The 13,858-nt window shown below is 47.6% G+C and overlaps 2 protein-coding genes across 3 annotated transcripts in view; one reads left to right on the plus strand and one right to left on the minus strand.

The window, feature by feature from the left end:
• Positions 1 to 8,359, minus strand: part of Ppp1r10 (protein phosphatase 1 regulatory subunit 10) — a 15,261-nt gene extending 6,902 nt beyond the window's left edge. The window contains exons 1-5 of the mRNA XM_026777823.1: positions 8,224 to 8,359; positions 7,184 to 7,699; positions 1,520 to 1,637; positions 849 to 935; positions 549 to 721 (exon numbers count right to left, since the gene is read on the minus strand). Of these exons, the coding sequence (XP_026633624.1) occupies positions 549 to 721; positions 849 to 935; positions 1,520 to 1,626 (367 nt within the window). The 5' untranslated portion in view covers positions 1,627 to 1,637; positions 7,184 to 7,699; positions 8,224 to 8,359. The remainder of the gene's footprint in view (positions 1 to 548; positions 722 to 848; positions 936 to 1,519; positions 1,638 to 7,183; positions 7,700 to 8,223) is intronic.
• Positions 8,360 to 8,532: 173 nt separating this feature from the next.
• Positions 8,533 to 13,858, plus strand: part of Mrps18b (mitochondrial ribosomal protein S18B) — a 6,458-nt gene continuing 1,132 nt past the window's right edge. Inside the window, exons 1-6 of one of the 2 annotated variants that reach the window (XM_005370741.3) lie at positions 8,533 to 8,631; positions 9,714 to 9,822; positions 9,931 to 10,028; positions 10,146 to 10,214; positions 12,674 to 12,740; positions 13,560 to 13,619. In XM_005370741.3, coding sequence (XP_005370798.1) covers positions 8,560 to 8,631; positions 9,714 to 9,822; positions 9,931 to 10,028; positions 10,146 to 10,214; positions 12,674 to 12,740; positions 13,560 to 13,619 — 475 coding nt within the window. In that variant the 5' untranslated portion in view covers positions 8,533 to 8,559. The remainder of the gene's footprint in view (positions 8,632 to 9,713; positions 9,823 to 9,930; positions 10,029 to 10,145; positions 10,215 to 12,673; positions 12,741 to 13,559; positions 13,620 to 13,858) is intronic. The other variant, XM_026777869.1, reaches the window with a different exon arrangement.

The following is a 13,858-nucleotide window of genomic DNA, read 5'->3' on the forward strand; positions in this document are numbered from 1 at the left end:
AAAAAAAAAAAAGAAAGGGTCTCTCAGCCAGGCAGTGGTGGCACACGCCTTTAATTCCAGCACTTGGGAAGCAGAGGCAGGTGGATCTCTGAATTTGAGGCCAACCTGGTCTACAAAGTGAGTTCTAGGACAGTCAAGACTGTTACATAGAGAAATCCTGTCTTAAAAAAAAAAAAAACAACAAAGAAAGGGTCTGTCTTTATAATCTTGGATGGCCTGGAACTCACAGAGACCCATGTGTCCCAGCCTCCAAAATGTTGGGGTTAAAGGCGTGAGAGCCACCATGCCAGCTACAGAAACATTCTTACTTAACCCTAGAACCCTAGTTATGACGGCTGGCAATACAACTCAGTTGGTAGAGGGCTAGCCTAGACCCAATCACAAAACAACTTATTCCCCCTTTAGAGATGAGATATACAAAGGGTTCTGCCACACACCTGATAAAGGAAATAAACCCACATCGAGTCTTCCCACCCCAATTCCCACTTTTCCCTGCCATTCTACTTCATAAATTCCGGACTGGAGTGGTTCTAATCAGTTAGGGTAGCCCAGAAAGGAAGTGTGGGTGATGTAGCATGGCGGTACCTGCTTGAGATGGTCCACAGTAAGTGGGAGGTGCTGCAGGGTCAGCAGAATCTGCTGTAGGAGAGGAATGTTGTTGGTCGTCTTTGAATATGTTAACCAGTTGTTCAGAAGCTTATAGCCACCAACATCAATAAACCTGCAGGCAGGTGGAGTCAGAATCTGTTAATCCTTTTCTAATTTTAGAACTAGCAAGCTCACATATCTGGTGACCCAGAAACCCTATGCCTCCCCTCCCCCCTGGCAGCCCCTCCAATCCCACTTACTTGACTAGCACTTCTGGGGCCCGGGTCTGCAGGATGATGTTCAAGTATGTACAGCGACTCACCATCTTCCGTGCTTCCTTCATCAGACTGCAAGGAGGAGTCACGTTAGATGCAGAGCAAAGCACCTGCTCTCAGCACCGCACTGTCCCAGTCAGGGTCCTGTCACACTGCCCACACCAGCCTCCCCTCTTGAGTGCTGGGATGACAGGCACAAGGAATACTATGCCAGCTCATGTCCCACAGCAGAGGACCTAATCCCGGGAGTCCTGGTGCCCCGATGACTCTCTTTGCTCCAGAGGATGGAAGGCAGCAGTCACTAGGAGAGCATCCCTCCTGTCCCAACACACATTTCCCCTGGGAATCTAAGACTGCCTCAGTAGTTTGCTTTTCTCTGGAAAACCTCAGATCTCTGAAGGAAAAAGACATTTTGGATAGGCACATGACCCCAAACAGAACAAAGAATTCTGTTATAGGTCCCCTGGTTGCATCCCATAACTCTCTTGGGGTTATGAAACAAATCCCCAGCTTCTGTCATGGCCATTTGTTCCTCTTGTCACAGCCTGCCTGCACGTGGCTTCTTCCTTTCCCATTTGTTCTTCTCTATTACTCATCTCAACTCAGTCACAAGTCGTCTCCTCTTCTGACTAGAAACCCCAGAAAGGCAGACTTACCTGAAGATCTTAGAAATTCCATCCACACTCTTCACTTCTCCATCCCGAGTAAGGAAGCTATCCAGGCCCTTGAGAAGTTCTTTGGGGTCTATGGGACCTGAACCCATGATGGTGGTTTCTGAGGTAAAAAGAAAAAAAATCCATAGGATATATCATAGCAAAGACAGCCCCACTAACTTATGCCTCTAATAAATCCTACTGGCATATTTAAGACAAAGTGACTAATCTATGTTCAACTGCACTATTCTCTAGGTCAGTAAAATCAAGTCTGTGCTCACAAAACAGCCTTGGCGACTTAAGCTTGGGGTTAATGCAGGACTGACAGGAAAGGTAACATGAGTGAAGGCCCTGGCAGCCTACCTCTCATTCCCAGTTAAACCCTTTCCACAACAGTTACACTTTAGGAGAGTGGGCTAAGACCCAAGATAAGATGTTCAGTTCTTCATGCTTCCAAGGTCCTGTCTCCAGTTAGCAGCTGCTAATTTTGATAAGGGGGCAGCTGTAGCTTCCTAAGGTAATCAAGCCAACCCTGGGTATCTGGGTAAACATTTTCAAGAATCAATCACCCTCTCTCCAGAAATCAATTCCCTTTTATCTTGGATGCTTAAGTCATAAGCACAAGTGGTAGAATGCGTCAGCTGAGGTAGTTGATGGAGAAAACAAGTCAGCCCTGAGTAGGGCCCTTCCCCAGGGAACTCAGCAGCGCTCAGAACAAGAGTGACTGAACAAAGTAGGCAGGCTCTCATTAGGCCTGAATAATGCCACTTGCTTAACAAACACCAAACAAGCTTTTATTGTTCCAAAGTTCAGGAGAAACTCGGCTTGTGATTTCAGAAGCAAAGATGCAAACCTGACCTCAAAACTCACCACTGGCCAAGACTCCCAAGAAAAACCCGAAGCCGAGAACTGGAGATGGGGAAGGAACCATCAAAAGTAACGAAGGTGAAGCTGTGGAAAGTGGGCACCACATCAGGCTGGGAAAGGAGCGAGTTAAAAGCTACACTCCATGGAAAGGGACCAATTTCTGGGCCAGAGCTCCAGAGATAATTAGGGCTGATATGGCTCTGATCAGGAGTTTTAGCCACAACTCAATCACTAGCTTCAGAGAACCAAAACCATGAGCCTCACCACCAGGCCACGATGGGAAGGACAAAGGCAAGGGTCCCTGTGCATCTCATCACATAAGCAGCAGAGGTAGCCTTACAAGGATGAGCACCAGTCTTTAACAAAAAAAACAAACAATAGGATTCTTGCAATATAACAGTTGTCTGTTCTCAAAGCAGAAAAGACGTGTGACAAGTGTGGCTGTTTTCTAGACATGTTTAACCTGATTAAGAGGATGTCAAAGACAAGAGTGGTTCTCCACATACAACAAGATAAAAATTTAGTGTTAAAAAGGCCCAGGGAAAGGGGGAGAGGGGAGGCAGCAGTATCTGCTCTGGAGGCTGGAGGCTGCAGGCTCAACACAGGAAGAGGTGCTAAGCATTGAACAAAACCTGCAACTGCTGTCACCCAATACCCTGGAACCTGAGGTCAAAGGAGAGAAACGGTCAAGAACATTTACAGGCCAGGGGATAAACTCAATGTGTACATGTACAGAGAGAAAACCTCCCTGTCTTAAGACAGCAGTGATTTGTGAGTTTCCGGTATAGTAACAGATTTCCCATCTGTTACACTGAAAAAGCATTGAATGGGCCCAAAGTAATACATTTAAGCAATCCAGCCCAGGAAATTTTTAAATCTTTATACATACATAAACCTATTAGAACCCCAAATGACAATGTATGCAATTTGACAAGTCTTGGATTAAACATTACTTCATTCCAGACCTTCTGAACATGGTTGACTGAAACCCAGAGCTAAAAATTACCCCCTTTGTATGTCTATCGAGGAACTAATAAGCCTAAACCAAATGTTCCTTGTTCAATTGTCAGAAAAAGAGAGGACAGCCACCTTGAGCGAAACAAAGCTGAGCTGTCTAGTGCCCTCTGATGGAAACGGGACCTAGGTACTGTAAATTCCTGTCTGTATAAACAAAAAGGCACAACAGTAAGGGAAGCTGGGAGACAAAACAAACATGCTAAGATGCATGGTTATTCCCACTGTTGTTACATCTGGATGACTGAACTTGTCTCCTCACAGTAAAATGTGCATTTTCTTTGTGCCTTGTCCTCAGTGGTATTCATTCCTTATCAGGGACCCCCGAGTACCTTACAACCAGGTCCCCATTTTCACAGGCAAGCTGTAAGGTCTTCCAATAGGAACAAAGGAAGAATCCATCATGCTTGGAACAGGCCTACATTGAAGGCCCAAAGCGGCATTGACCAGAGTGGGCAGGGACTGTGCCCAGGCACTCCCCACCCCTGCTCTGGAGTTTGAAGCCGAGGAAACTTTCCGTAGCCGTAAAGAACTCAGGTCATGTTTTTGTTTTGTTTTTATCCAGTTGCTATTCTCCTTGAAGGCCACAGACAAAAGGAGACAAGGGAAGGAAGCCCGTGATGTACCTCCATCTTCTAAGCACCGGGGAACATTCTACAGTTCTTACTAGAGATATCAAATTCTGAATTTGACTTATTTGGTTTAAAACGGTGGAAAAGCATCCAGACTGGCTGGTCACTAAACACCTAGCACCGCTGAATCCTGAATTAGTTCAGGAAACAAGGCCCATGCAAGCCAGGGTGCTTTAAATAGGTCTTCTGTCAAAGGACAAAGAAGTGCCAGTTCTTCTTTGCTGGGACCTGAGCACCCCATAGAGCAAAATGCCTTGCTCCTTCCCTCAGTGTCTCAAGAGCTGCCTGGTGTGACCCAGTAGCAGAGTGGAATGTCTCAGGTGGTTCAGATTTTATACCTCTGCACAGTAAGGCCCTACTCCTTCCTCATCGTTATTCTTAAAACCAGGTAATCCTGGTCCCAGGAAGATGACTTGGCTTTCAATAAAGATGTAAAATTATGTCTACCACCCTAACCCTCAGGGAAAGACCCTCAAATAGAACTCTGGCCATGCCCTAAGAATCAGGCTTCCCCTTAAAGCCTTGCTTTTCATCTCCCATGCAAGGAAGGTCTTCTTTACTAATCCCCTGCTCACTAGAGGTCGGGAGCCCCAGTGGCTGGAATGATCAGCTGCCAGGGTAGATATGCTGCAGAAACACCTGGCAAACTGCTTAAAAGATAAAAAAGACGTGTGGTAAATAGACATATGGAAGAGGCCCTCCCATTCAATCAGAAGTCCAAGTAATAATGAGAATCCCCAGCCAGCAGGAAATGAGCCCTGTTGCAGCACCCAAGTCACCATAGGACAGGACAAAAGGCTTACAAACTCTGCCTAAAAACTCCACACTCCAATACAGGACTTAAATACAAAAATGAAAAGTTTAAGAAGAAACTGTCAAAGACTTGACTTTGAAAAGTTGGGGAAAAGAGGTAAAAGAACCAGACACCCAATACCACCCTCAAGGGTGTGGCTTTTCAACATGCACCGACTGCCACAGCACTGACCAGGGAGGAAGACCAAGAGGACATTCTTTTCCTCAATGATTTAAGGGAATTTCTTTTTAGAAAGGAAGGAAAAAGAAATTCAAAAAGGTGGCTCTTTGGAAAAAAGAAAGGTTGTGAAATGTAATACCAGAAATGTTTTGCTTACCAGAAACCGTAGCTTGACTCCCCCTGCCTCGAGTTTACAACTGCAGCCTCCTTTCCTAAAGATTCACTTCTCATCCTAGTGCCAACATACGGGAACTAAGCAACTGCAGAGGTGATGGCACTGAGCACAAAGAGTTTATTCCCAAACTGAGAGGTGAGAATAAGGATGATTTATAAGAAATCCTACAAGTACCAACCCTCCCCCAGACATTCGGAAGCACGAGCACGAGGGCCCGTCTTGAGCAGAATGGCACATTCCAGCTCCAGCAGGCCCAATTGTCTACTCCAGTTACAAGCCCTGTGTCTTGCCCCAGTCTCCCAAACCTAAAGCACAGTTTGAGTTTAGTTTTTCACACCTGTCAATTGAATGAAGCAAGGTGCATGTCCAAGCTTGTGATGAGTAGGTGAAAATAAAAGCAATGGGCTGATTGTTAAACACAAACTATAACTTCACGATTAGAACTGTCTCAATCCTGTTCTCATTAAGTTCTTATCCCTATAAGATACTCCATAAGAGATAAGAGAAACGAAAAGCGTATTCTCCCCAGCAGCAGTCTGCACAGGGAGAGAAAGCATCTGCTTGGGGGTGGAGTTTTCAGAGGAAGCAAGCTGATTACATCACCTTTCAAAGTGGCTCCTCCCCCTTGACCAAGTTTCTAGGACAGCCCTAAGCTGACTGGCAAAAGAGAAAAACAAAGGAGAGGGACGCCATTTTGTTATGGAGAGGACGACTCAAAATTAAAAAGCCGTCCGGATCTGCCGGTAGCTTTACTTACACTATAAAGCACTAGATAAAAAAACAGAAGCCATACCTCCGACCCCATCCTCAATCTGACCTACTTGAATTCAGCTTAAAAGAGTTTACTGAAAGTAAAATCAATTAATATACAATTTTCTGCGGGTTAAGAATTTGAATTTGCAATTGAAGTTCAATTTGCTACTACCGCCGACCACCCCGATCCTCCCTATAACCGGAAAGGGGGAGGACTTGGACCCCTCAACAAATAGGGTTGAGGTGGGAGGACAGGAGAAAAATGGGTCAAGACACAACCTGCAACGCCGCTTGGAAGACAAAAGGACAAGGAAAAGTCGCCATATTTGAAGCAGGGAAGAAAAAAAAAACTCTTTTAACGACACAAATCTAGAAAGCTAGCATTCAATTGCACTAATGGCTTTTTAAAATTATACTTCTGAGCTTTCACATCCCCAACCTTTCCACCCTCTTAACTGTATCCACCAACCACTAAAAAGTATCAAGTTCAAATGTTAAATCACTTTTGCCTTTAAATAACCTATGCAATCTAAAACAATTACAAGACATTCTTTACCTCCCCAAATGTTATATTGTATGTACTTGACACTAAGATTATTTTGCCCTAAATTTAAGTGTCTTGCAATCTTTATTCCTAGATTGCCACCTATTTTAACCATACAATATACCCCAAGCAAATTACATTAAAATTGAGAGGATTTAACCATCACTTTAAAAGACATAGCCAGCTAATACTTCTCTGCCCATCTCCTTACCCTGCAATCTTTATGTACAGATTGCTTATTAATCTGGCAAATTGAAAGGCGCTCTGCTTGTCTCACACACAAAGAAGTGGGACTTCTGGGCCACAAGATCCACCATCTTTTGTATGTGAGCTCATTAACCCTTTTGAAGACTGCTAACCAGAGGAAGGTAACCATTCCTCCTTATAATAGCAAAGGCTTATGCTTTGGCAGTCTGGAAATTTGCTGGATTATCAAGGGTTAACCGTCAATATCCTCACTTGCTGGCCCTCCCTTCACCCTCTCCTTGCCTGCTCCACAGCAGGGAAGAGGCAGGTGGTAGGGGAGAAAGCAAAGACTGTTTAGACCCACAGGACCTTTTTAATGGAGACTTAAGAGACCCGATTGGTCCTTCTCCAGTACAATACATTTGTTCTACGGTCTCATTGCTTCCTCTCATTATTTTTGGTTTCACAACGGGAAACGTTGATTTCTTGTTGCAAGGCTGGTTTTTGAAAATTCGACACTTACTATCCAATTTTTTTGCGACGTCAGCACCACGGGCTCAGGGGGGAGGGGTAAAATTTTGGAGGAAAAAAAACCAAAACAACCAACCAGGACCCAAACTCAATTACTTGGGGGGCCTCATTGGATCAAAAAGTCTCTTAAAAAAGTAAAGACCAACTCAGTATTCACATTCCCCCCACCCAACTCCATTTAGGGAGGGGGGGTCGTTGAAAAAAATCCTGAGTGGATTCCAAAAAGGAAATGCTGGACGAGTGAGATTGGGTGGGTTTGGGCGGGGAGGGTGGTTTTTTTTGCAGTTATGTGGTGACGGTCCTTCGGCCACAGATCTCAAGTCCCAAGCAGCGTGGGCTGGTGGGGTGGGCAAATAGGTGGGAAGGGGTAGAAGACACAAGTGGTTGGGCTGGTGGCTGCTCTTTTCCCTTTCCCCCCTCTCTCAGGATCCTTTCATGGGCTTAAGACGTTGCGGAGGCTTGTTTGTTTTCCTGATGGCCGGCCTGTCTTTCTCCGAGAAAATTCAACCTGGGGTAAAAAAACACAAAAGGAGAAAGGTGTAATCAGTACGGGTCGCCTTAAAACATCCCCACGTGCCATTTCTCGTCGTCCCAGAACGCAGCGGCACTCGGCAGAGCGCGGCTGCCGAATAAATCCATCCCCTCTCCGCTTCCCCAGGCCGCCCGTCCTCGGAAAAAACGTTACCGTCCAAGCGACGGAGCACCCAAACTTACCTCTAAACGAACCCCAGAATGGCGGCCGCCCGCTCGGGCGGAGTCTTTTATACCCGGCCGCCGCCCAACGCACCCTAACGTGATGGAGAAACGCCCTCGGCGCGAGGCATCGAGAGCGAGGCGGAGGCTGATTGGCCACCGCGAGGGCCAGGCCGCCCGCCGATTGGACGCCGCCCCTCAGCCTTCGGGAAGCCCCGGCCCTTGTTGCCCCCCCACTTCCGTCTCCTTCAGTGCCCTCCGCGCCAGCGCGTGACCGCCGCGTCCAGCGCCGCCCTCTTCCCCGCCGCCACCACTTCCGCCCCGGAGGACGAGCCTCACCCCGGGTTGGTCGGCGCGACCCGGCGCGTGCGCACTGAGAGCGGCCCGGCCCAAATCGCCCTCGAAACTCCTTCTGGGTCATGCGCTAGGCATGGCATCTATGAGTCACCGTGACCGGTCCGGGCGAAAATCAATTTCGACGGCTGCTTCGATTGTGACGCAGCTCAAATTCGCGTGGCTCCTCTGCCGGCCCCGCCCTCCGACGCTTCCGTCCTGACGCACGTGAGCACCGGCTTCCGCATTGCGAGCCTCCGCCTCGGCCCCGCCCTAGCCAGGCCCCGCACACGCGCAGTCGCTCCGCCTTCCGGGCCGGCCGTACGCCGGCCGTGCGTCAAGATGGCTGCCTCCGTGCCGCGCACGCTGCTGAGGCTGTTGCCTAGCCTCTTGCGAAGTTCCTATGGCGTGCAGGTAACCCCTCGGAGGGCTTTCTCCGCATCCCCACGCTGTCTGCGCGTTTCCGCCTTACCCCCGCGGCGAGGACTCAAGGCGCACAGCTCTTCCCGTCTGTTTATGTCTCCGTCCTGCACCACCCTCTGTCCCCCACGGCTCGCGTTTCCTACTACTGAGCCTTAGGGGAAGATCCTGGGTTACAAGTCGTCTTCCCTAAGTACCAGACAGAAGGATGAGGTGATTGGATTGCTCCTGGACATGCACAATTAATTTCTAACTTTGTTGTTGGGAGTGTCCTCGTATCAAAGGATCTTAATTTTAATTCCCCCCGCCCCCCGGTATTCCGGAAACTCTCACTCTGCCCAGGTAGACGGGTTGCCCTCTTAAAGTGACCTTGAATTCCTGATCTTTGTGCCTTCACTCCGCAGATAAAGGCGTGATCCACGACTCCCTACCCCACCTGCTAACACGTCATTTTCTTACTAGACCTTGCAGGAGCGTTTAATTCTGCTCCCTGGATTGAAGTTGCCCTCTAGGCTAAGGTACTCACCACCCTGGAGGTTCTTGCAGAGCAGGGAGAAATAGCTTGAAGGCTTGTCGCGACGACACTCCCTAAAGTGGGACTAAAAGAGTGGTGACAGAGGTCACAACCGAAGTAATAACAGGCTTGGTAGCGTTCAAGCTGGCGTTAGCACTCAGATTTTGTTTTGCCCTGTGCAATGCTGACCTGCAGCATTTTCTAAAACTGGGCAACACAGTGCTTTTGGCTTTTTCTCCCTTGTCTGATGCATCCCCTGTGCTCCATAAATCTTATTTCCGAAAGTTAGCAATCTTTTCTCTTCACCAGATCCAACTAATGCCCATCAAGCACAGATCTTTGTTTGCCACCCCCCTAACACACTGATTATTCCTTTGTCTGGTTGACTTGTCATTGGAGCTAGAGAGGTATCAGTTTAACACCAGAAGAAATGCTCCAGTCATGTCTCTTTCTGATTAATTATTCTGATGTTTTGGACACATATCCCTCCTCGCCGAAGAATAATAAACTAAATAGTTATATCCTTTTCTTAACTCACCCTCTCATTTGACTCCCTTTATAGGTTCCCCTCCGGGCACTTTGCACTAAAGATCCTCCGGAAGAAGGTTCTCCATCCTCACTTCCTGTGTCCCCTTATGAGAATGAGCCTTGGAAATACCTGGAATCAGAAGGTACCCCAGATTGGGGGGAAGCGAGAAAAAGTGGGGCCTGGAGTAACTGGCTAGGGAAGATCCATACCACTTGCATGAATGAATAAACTCATATGGTCTCTATTTCAGAATACCAGGACCGCTACGGTTCTCGACCTGTGTGGGCTGACTACCGCCGCAACCACAAAGGTGGTATACCGCCACAGCGGACCCGAAAGACATGCATTGTAAGATTTTAAGGTTTTCATGGTGGTGGGATGTGACAAGGAGGCCATAGGGTGGGTGACATCGGTCCTTTCTGTGACTATGTTTTGTGTCTTTAACTACCAGTTTCTTTTCTACAGCGTAAAAATAAAGTTGCTGGGAACCCTTGCCCCATCTGCCGCGATCACAAGTTGCATGTTGACTTTAGGGTAAGCAGAATCTTTTATCCAGAATTGAGACTTGGATCCTCTCTGCAGTGCTAAAGAAATTATCAGGATGTGTCTCCCATGTTTTTGTACCTGTATGCTCACAGTCCCAACGCTGCCATTGTAAAAACACCCCTCTTTACAGGCTTTCACCCTCTGCTGTGGAATTTCTTACGAGAATTTAGTTCACTCTCTTAAAATTCATAGTCTAAATTCTGAGTAAGAAAATCACATTTGAAGCTGGGCGGTGGTGGCGCCCGCCTTTAATCCCAGCACTCGGGAGGCAGAGGCAGGCGGATCTCTGAGTTCAAGGCCAGCCTGGTCTACAAGAGCTAGTTCCAGGACAGGAACCAAAAAAGCTATGGAGAAACCCTGTCTCGAAAAAATTCAGAAAAAGAAAAACACATTTGCCGGTAGATGGTGGTGCACTCCTTTAATCCCAGCACTCAGGGGGGAAGAAGTAGGCAGATCTCTGTGATCTGTGAGTTCGAGGTCAGCCTGGTTTACAGAACTAGTTCCAGGGCTCCAAAGCTAAAGAGAAACTCTTTCTCAAAAAAAAAAAAAAAAAAAAACCACACACATTTGAACTGGACTCAATGATGCAGGTTTTTAATCCCAGCACTAAGGAGGCAGAGGCCAGCAGATTTTTCTGAGTTTCAGAACAGGCTGGGCTACATAGAAAAACCTGTCTTAGAAAACAAACATAAAGACACGTATTTGAAAGCAGATTTGGTTAGCATGTGTCTGTGATCCCACACTGGCAAGACTAAAGTATGAGTTCCAAGTTCAGGCTCTGTCATCCCCTACCCCACCAGTTACAAAAGTGACTTCTCCTAAGGATGAGACAAGGTCTAAGTATCCCCAAGTGGCCTCGGACTTGCTAGCTATGTAGCTAATTTTTTAAAAAAGATTTTCTTTAATTTTATGTATCTTGGTGTTTTGCCTACATCCATATCTGCATGAAGGTGTTAGATTTCTTGGAACTCTAGTTACAGACAGTTGTGAGTTGCCATGTGGGTGCTGGGATTTGAACCCGCGTCCTCTGGAAGAGCAGTCAGTGCTATTAACCACAAAGGCATCTCCAGCCCCACAGCTAAACTTCTGGTCCTCCTGCCTTCCTAAGGGCTATGAGTAAGGGTGTGTGCTAGTGTGTGATGATGTCACACCTAGCTCAGAGGTCAACTTGTTATTTTAAGGGAAAGAACTTAACTTGAAAAAAACTTCCAAAGTCAGGAGGGGTTCAAGGGAAAGTGCCCTATCTACCTACTGCAGTTATTAACAGATACATTGCCCTCTTTGGGGGCAGAGGGGGTGAGGAACGTTCCTCCGTTTTCCTCTTTTGAGAAAGGGTCTGTTTATATGGCCCAAGCTGAGCTCAGCTCACTGTCCTGGCTCAGCAGGCTGAGTTCTCAGGTTGTCTCCTTGCTTAGCTGTTTGCTTGGCCTCCTGTGTGAGATGCTGGGGCCTAGGGCTAGAGCACAGGTGAGAGGAGGTTTCCTCTCCCCTCCCCACTTCAAAATGATAAGGCCTGGTGTTTTTCGTTGGTTGGTTTTTTAAAACAGGGTTTCTCTGTAGCTTTGGAGCCTGTCCTGGAACTCTCCCTGTAGACCAGGCTGGCCTCGAACTCACAAAGATCCGCCTTCCTCTGCCTCCCAAGTACTGGGATTAAAGGCGTGCACCACTGCCCTGTTTTGTTTTTCAAGACAGGGTTTCTCTGCATAGCTCTGGAGACTGTCCTGGAACTCACTCTGTAGACCAGGCTGGCCTCAAACTCAGAGATCGCCTGCCTCTGCCTCCTGAGTGCTGAGATTATAAAGGCGTGCGCCACCACCATATAGGTGCTCATGGGAGCCAAAGCAATGAGTGCGCATTGAGGATGCTGGGGATCCTGGATGTCTGTTGATGAGGTTCATGTCCTTCCAGAGCATCACAGAGGATGCTTCCCAGTCTCTTGTATGCAGGAGGTTAGGAAAAGGAGGCAGGGATTAGGCTGGGCATGCTGGTAGGTGTGTCTGCTTCTTCTCTGCTCACCTCCTGTGATTGGTTTGCCTGGTTTTATGCAACTAGAATTGTTAAATTGCTCCTAGCTACATGCTCTATTTTATGCATTATATTCGGCATGCTATTGTATTGCTTACTCATTACATACCCGTCTTGTTGTTTCTGGGTAATTTCTAGGACCTTGTTGACTGTCCCCAATTTTTTACCCAAAGGTGTACATTTTGAAGCATGCTTCTCCATATCTGAGTGCCAGAATGTCAGCTTTTATGTGAAATGAATTGGTGAGGCTAAGACTGAAGGAAGCATCAAGAGACACACAGGGCAGCTATGGGGCTGGCCTCGAACTCTCAGCCACTTTGCTCTGCTCCTAAGTGCTGGGATGTAGCAACTGTAGGTGTGTAAGGTGTCTGCACGCAGCCTCCAACCACCTCCTCACGTGTCTGTTCATCTCTCCCCTGCAGAATGTGAAACTCTTGGAACAGTTCGTTTGCGCCCACACGGGTATCATCTTCCACGCCCCGTACACAGGTTAGCTTGGCGCTCCTGTTTATGTTGTTGGGTGGTAGGTGTGCGGTAGCTCGTATATGTAGCGCACAGAAGTGTGGTTGCAGCTTTTGGAGATTGTACTAATGAGGACACTCATCAGGCTGGAATAGTTCGGTGTGCTCAAAAGACTCAGGTGAGCCCAGCCCTGGGACGGTGGAGGCAGAGGCAGCCTGATCCACTTAGTGTGCGTTCCAAGACAGCCAGACAGAAAACAGATAACCCAGAAGGGACAACAAAAACTACTAAAATAACAGTTCGGGACTGTCTCTACTTTTACCCCCTGTTGGCCTGTGGCCATGTCCAGTTTCTCATGTAGTCCATAGCTGCTTCCAAGCAACAGTAGCCAAGTTGAGTGTCACATATCATAGAAAGAGAAGGAAGGACAAGAATAATCTGAGCTCACTTTTTATGGGAGAACGTGGCCCTGGAATTGGGTCCTTTGTGAGGAAGATTTTACTATCAGTCTCCAGAATGGAGAGGAGATAGGCTGATCATTGCTACTCTTACCGCATTCCCTGATTTGAAATCACTTCTTCCCTTATGGAATCTTTCTCTGTGGACTGTCCAAGGAAGCCGTTAGCCGCTTGTCCATTGCATCATCTTCTGGCCTGTCTGCAGGCTTTCTCACTCAGTGACATCTCTATAGGGCTGGTCATCTGAGCTCGTCTTTTCAGGCAGCTACAGATGAGGCCGATGGGAAACTGGCTGTGCAGGAAGGTCAGGGGTCATTTAAAGCCAGCTCCTCCACAGTCAGCTAGCTGTATGTGTATAGAAGACTTTTGCTAACTCTGCTGTCTCTAGGGGTCTGTATGAAGCAACACAAGAAGCTGACCCAGGCCATCCAGAAAGCCAGGGAGTGTGGTAAGTGAGAGCAAGGGGGGAAGGTCTTCTCAGGTGTAGCAGTGACGTGGGCTGGAAGGCGCTTATGTGCTCCCCCAACTCTTGGAGTTTCTTCTGAATTGGGTGTGGTGCTGGAGCCTGGAGTCCCAGCTGCAGATTGCTGGCTCCTAGGACCTGCTACATCTCACACGGAGGAAGCAGTGTTTCCTAGGACCTGCTACATCTCAGGGAGGAAGCAGTGTTTCCTAGGACCTGCTACA

Source organism: Microtus ochrogaster, unplaced genomic scaffold (genome assembly GCF_000317375.1).
Source record: "Microtus ochrogaster isolate Prairie Vole_2 unplaced genomic scaffold, MicOch1.0 UNK87, whole genome shotgun sequence".
In the NCBI taxonomy this organism is placed as follows: domain Eukaryota; kingdom Metazoa; phylum Chordata; class Mammalia; order Rodentia; family Cricetidae; genus Microtus; species Microtus ochrogaster.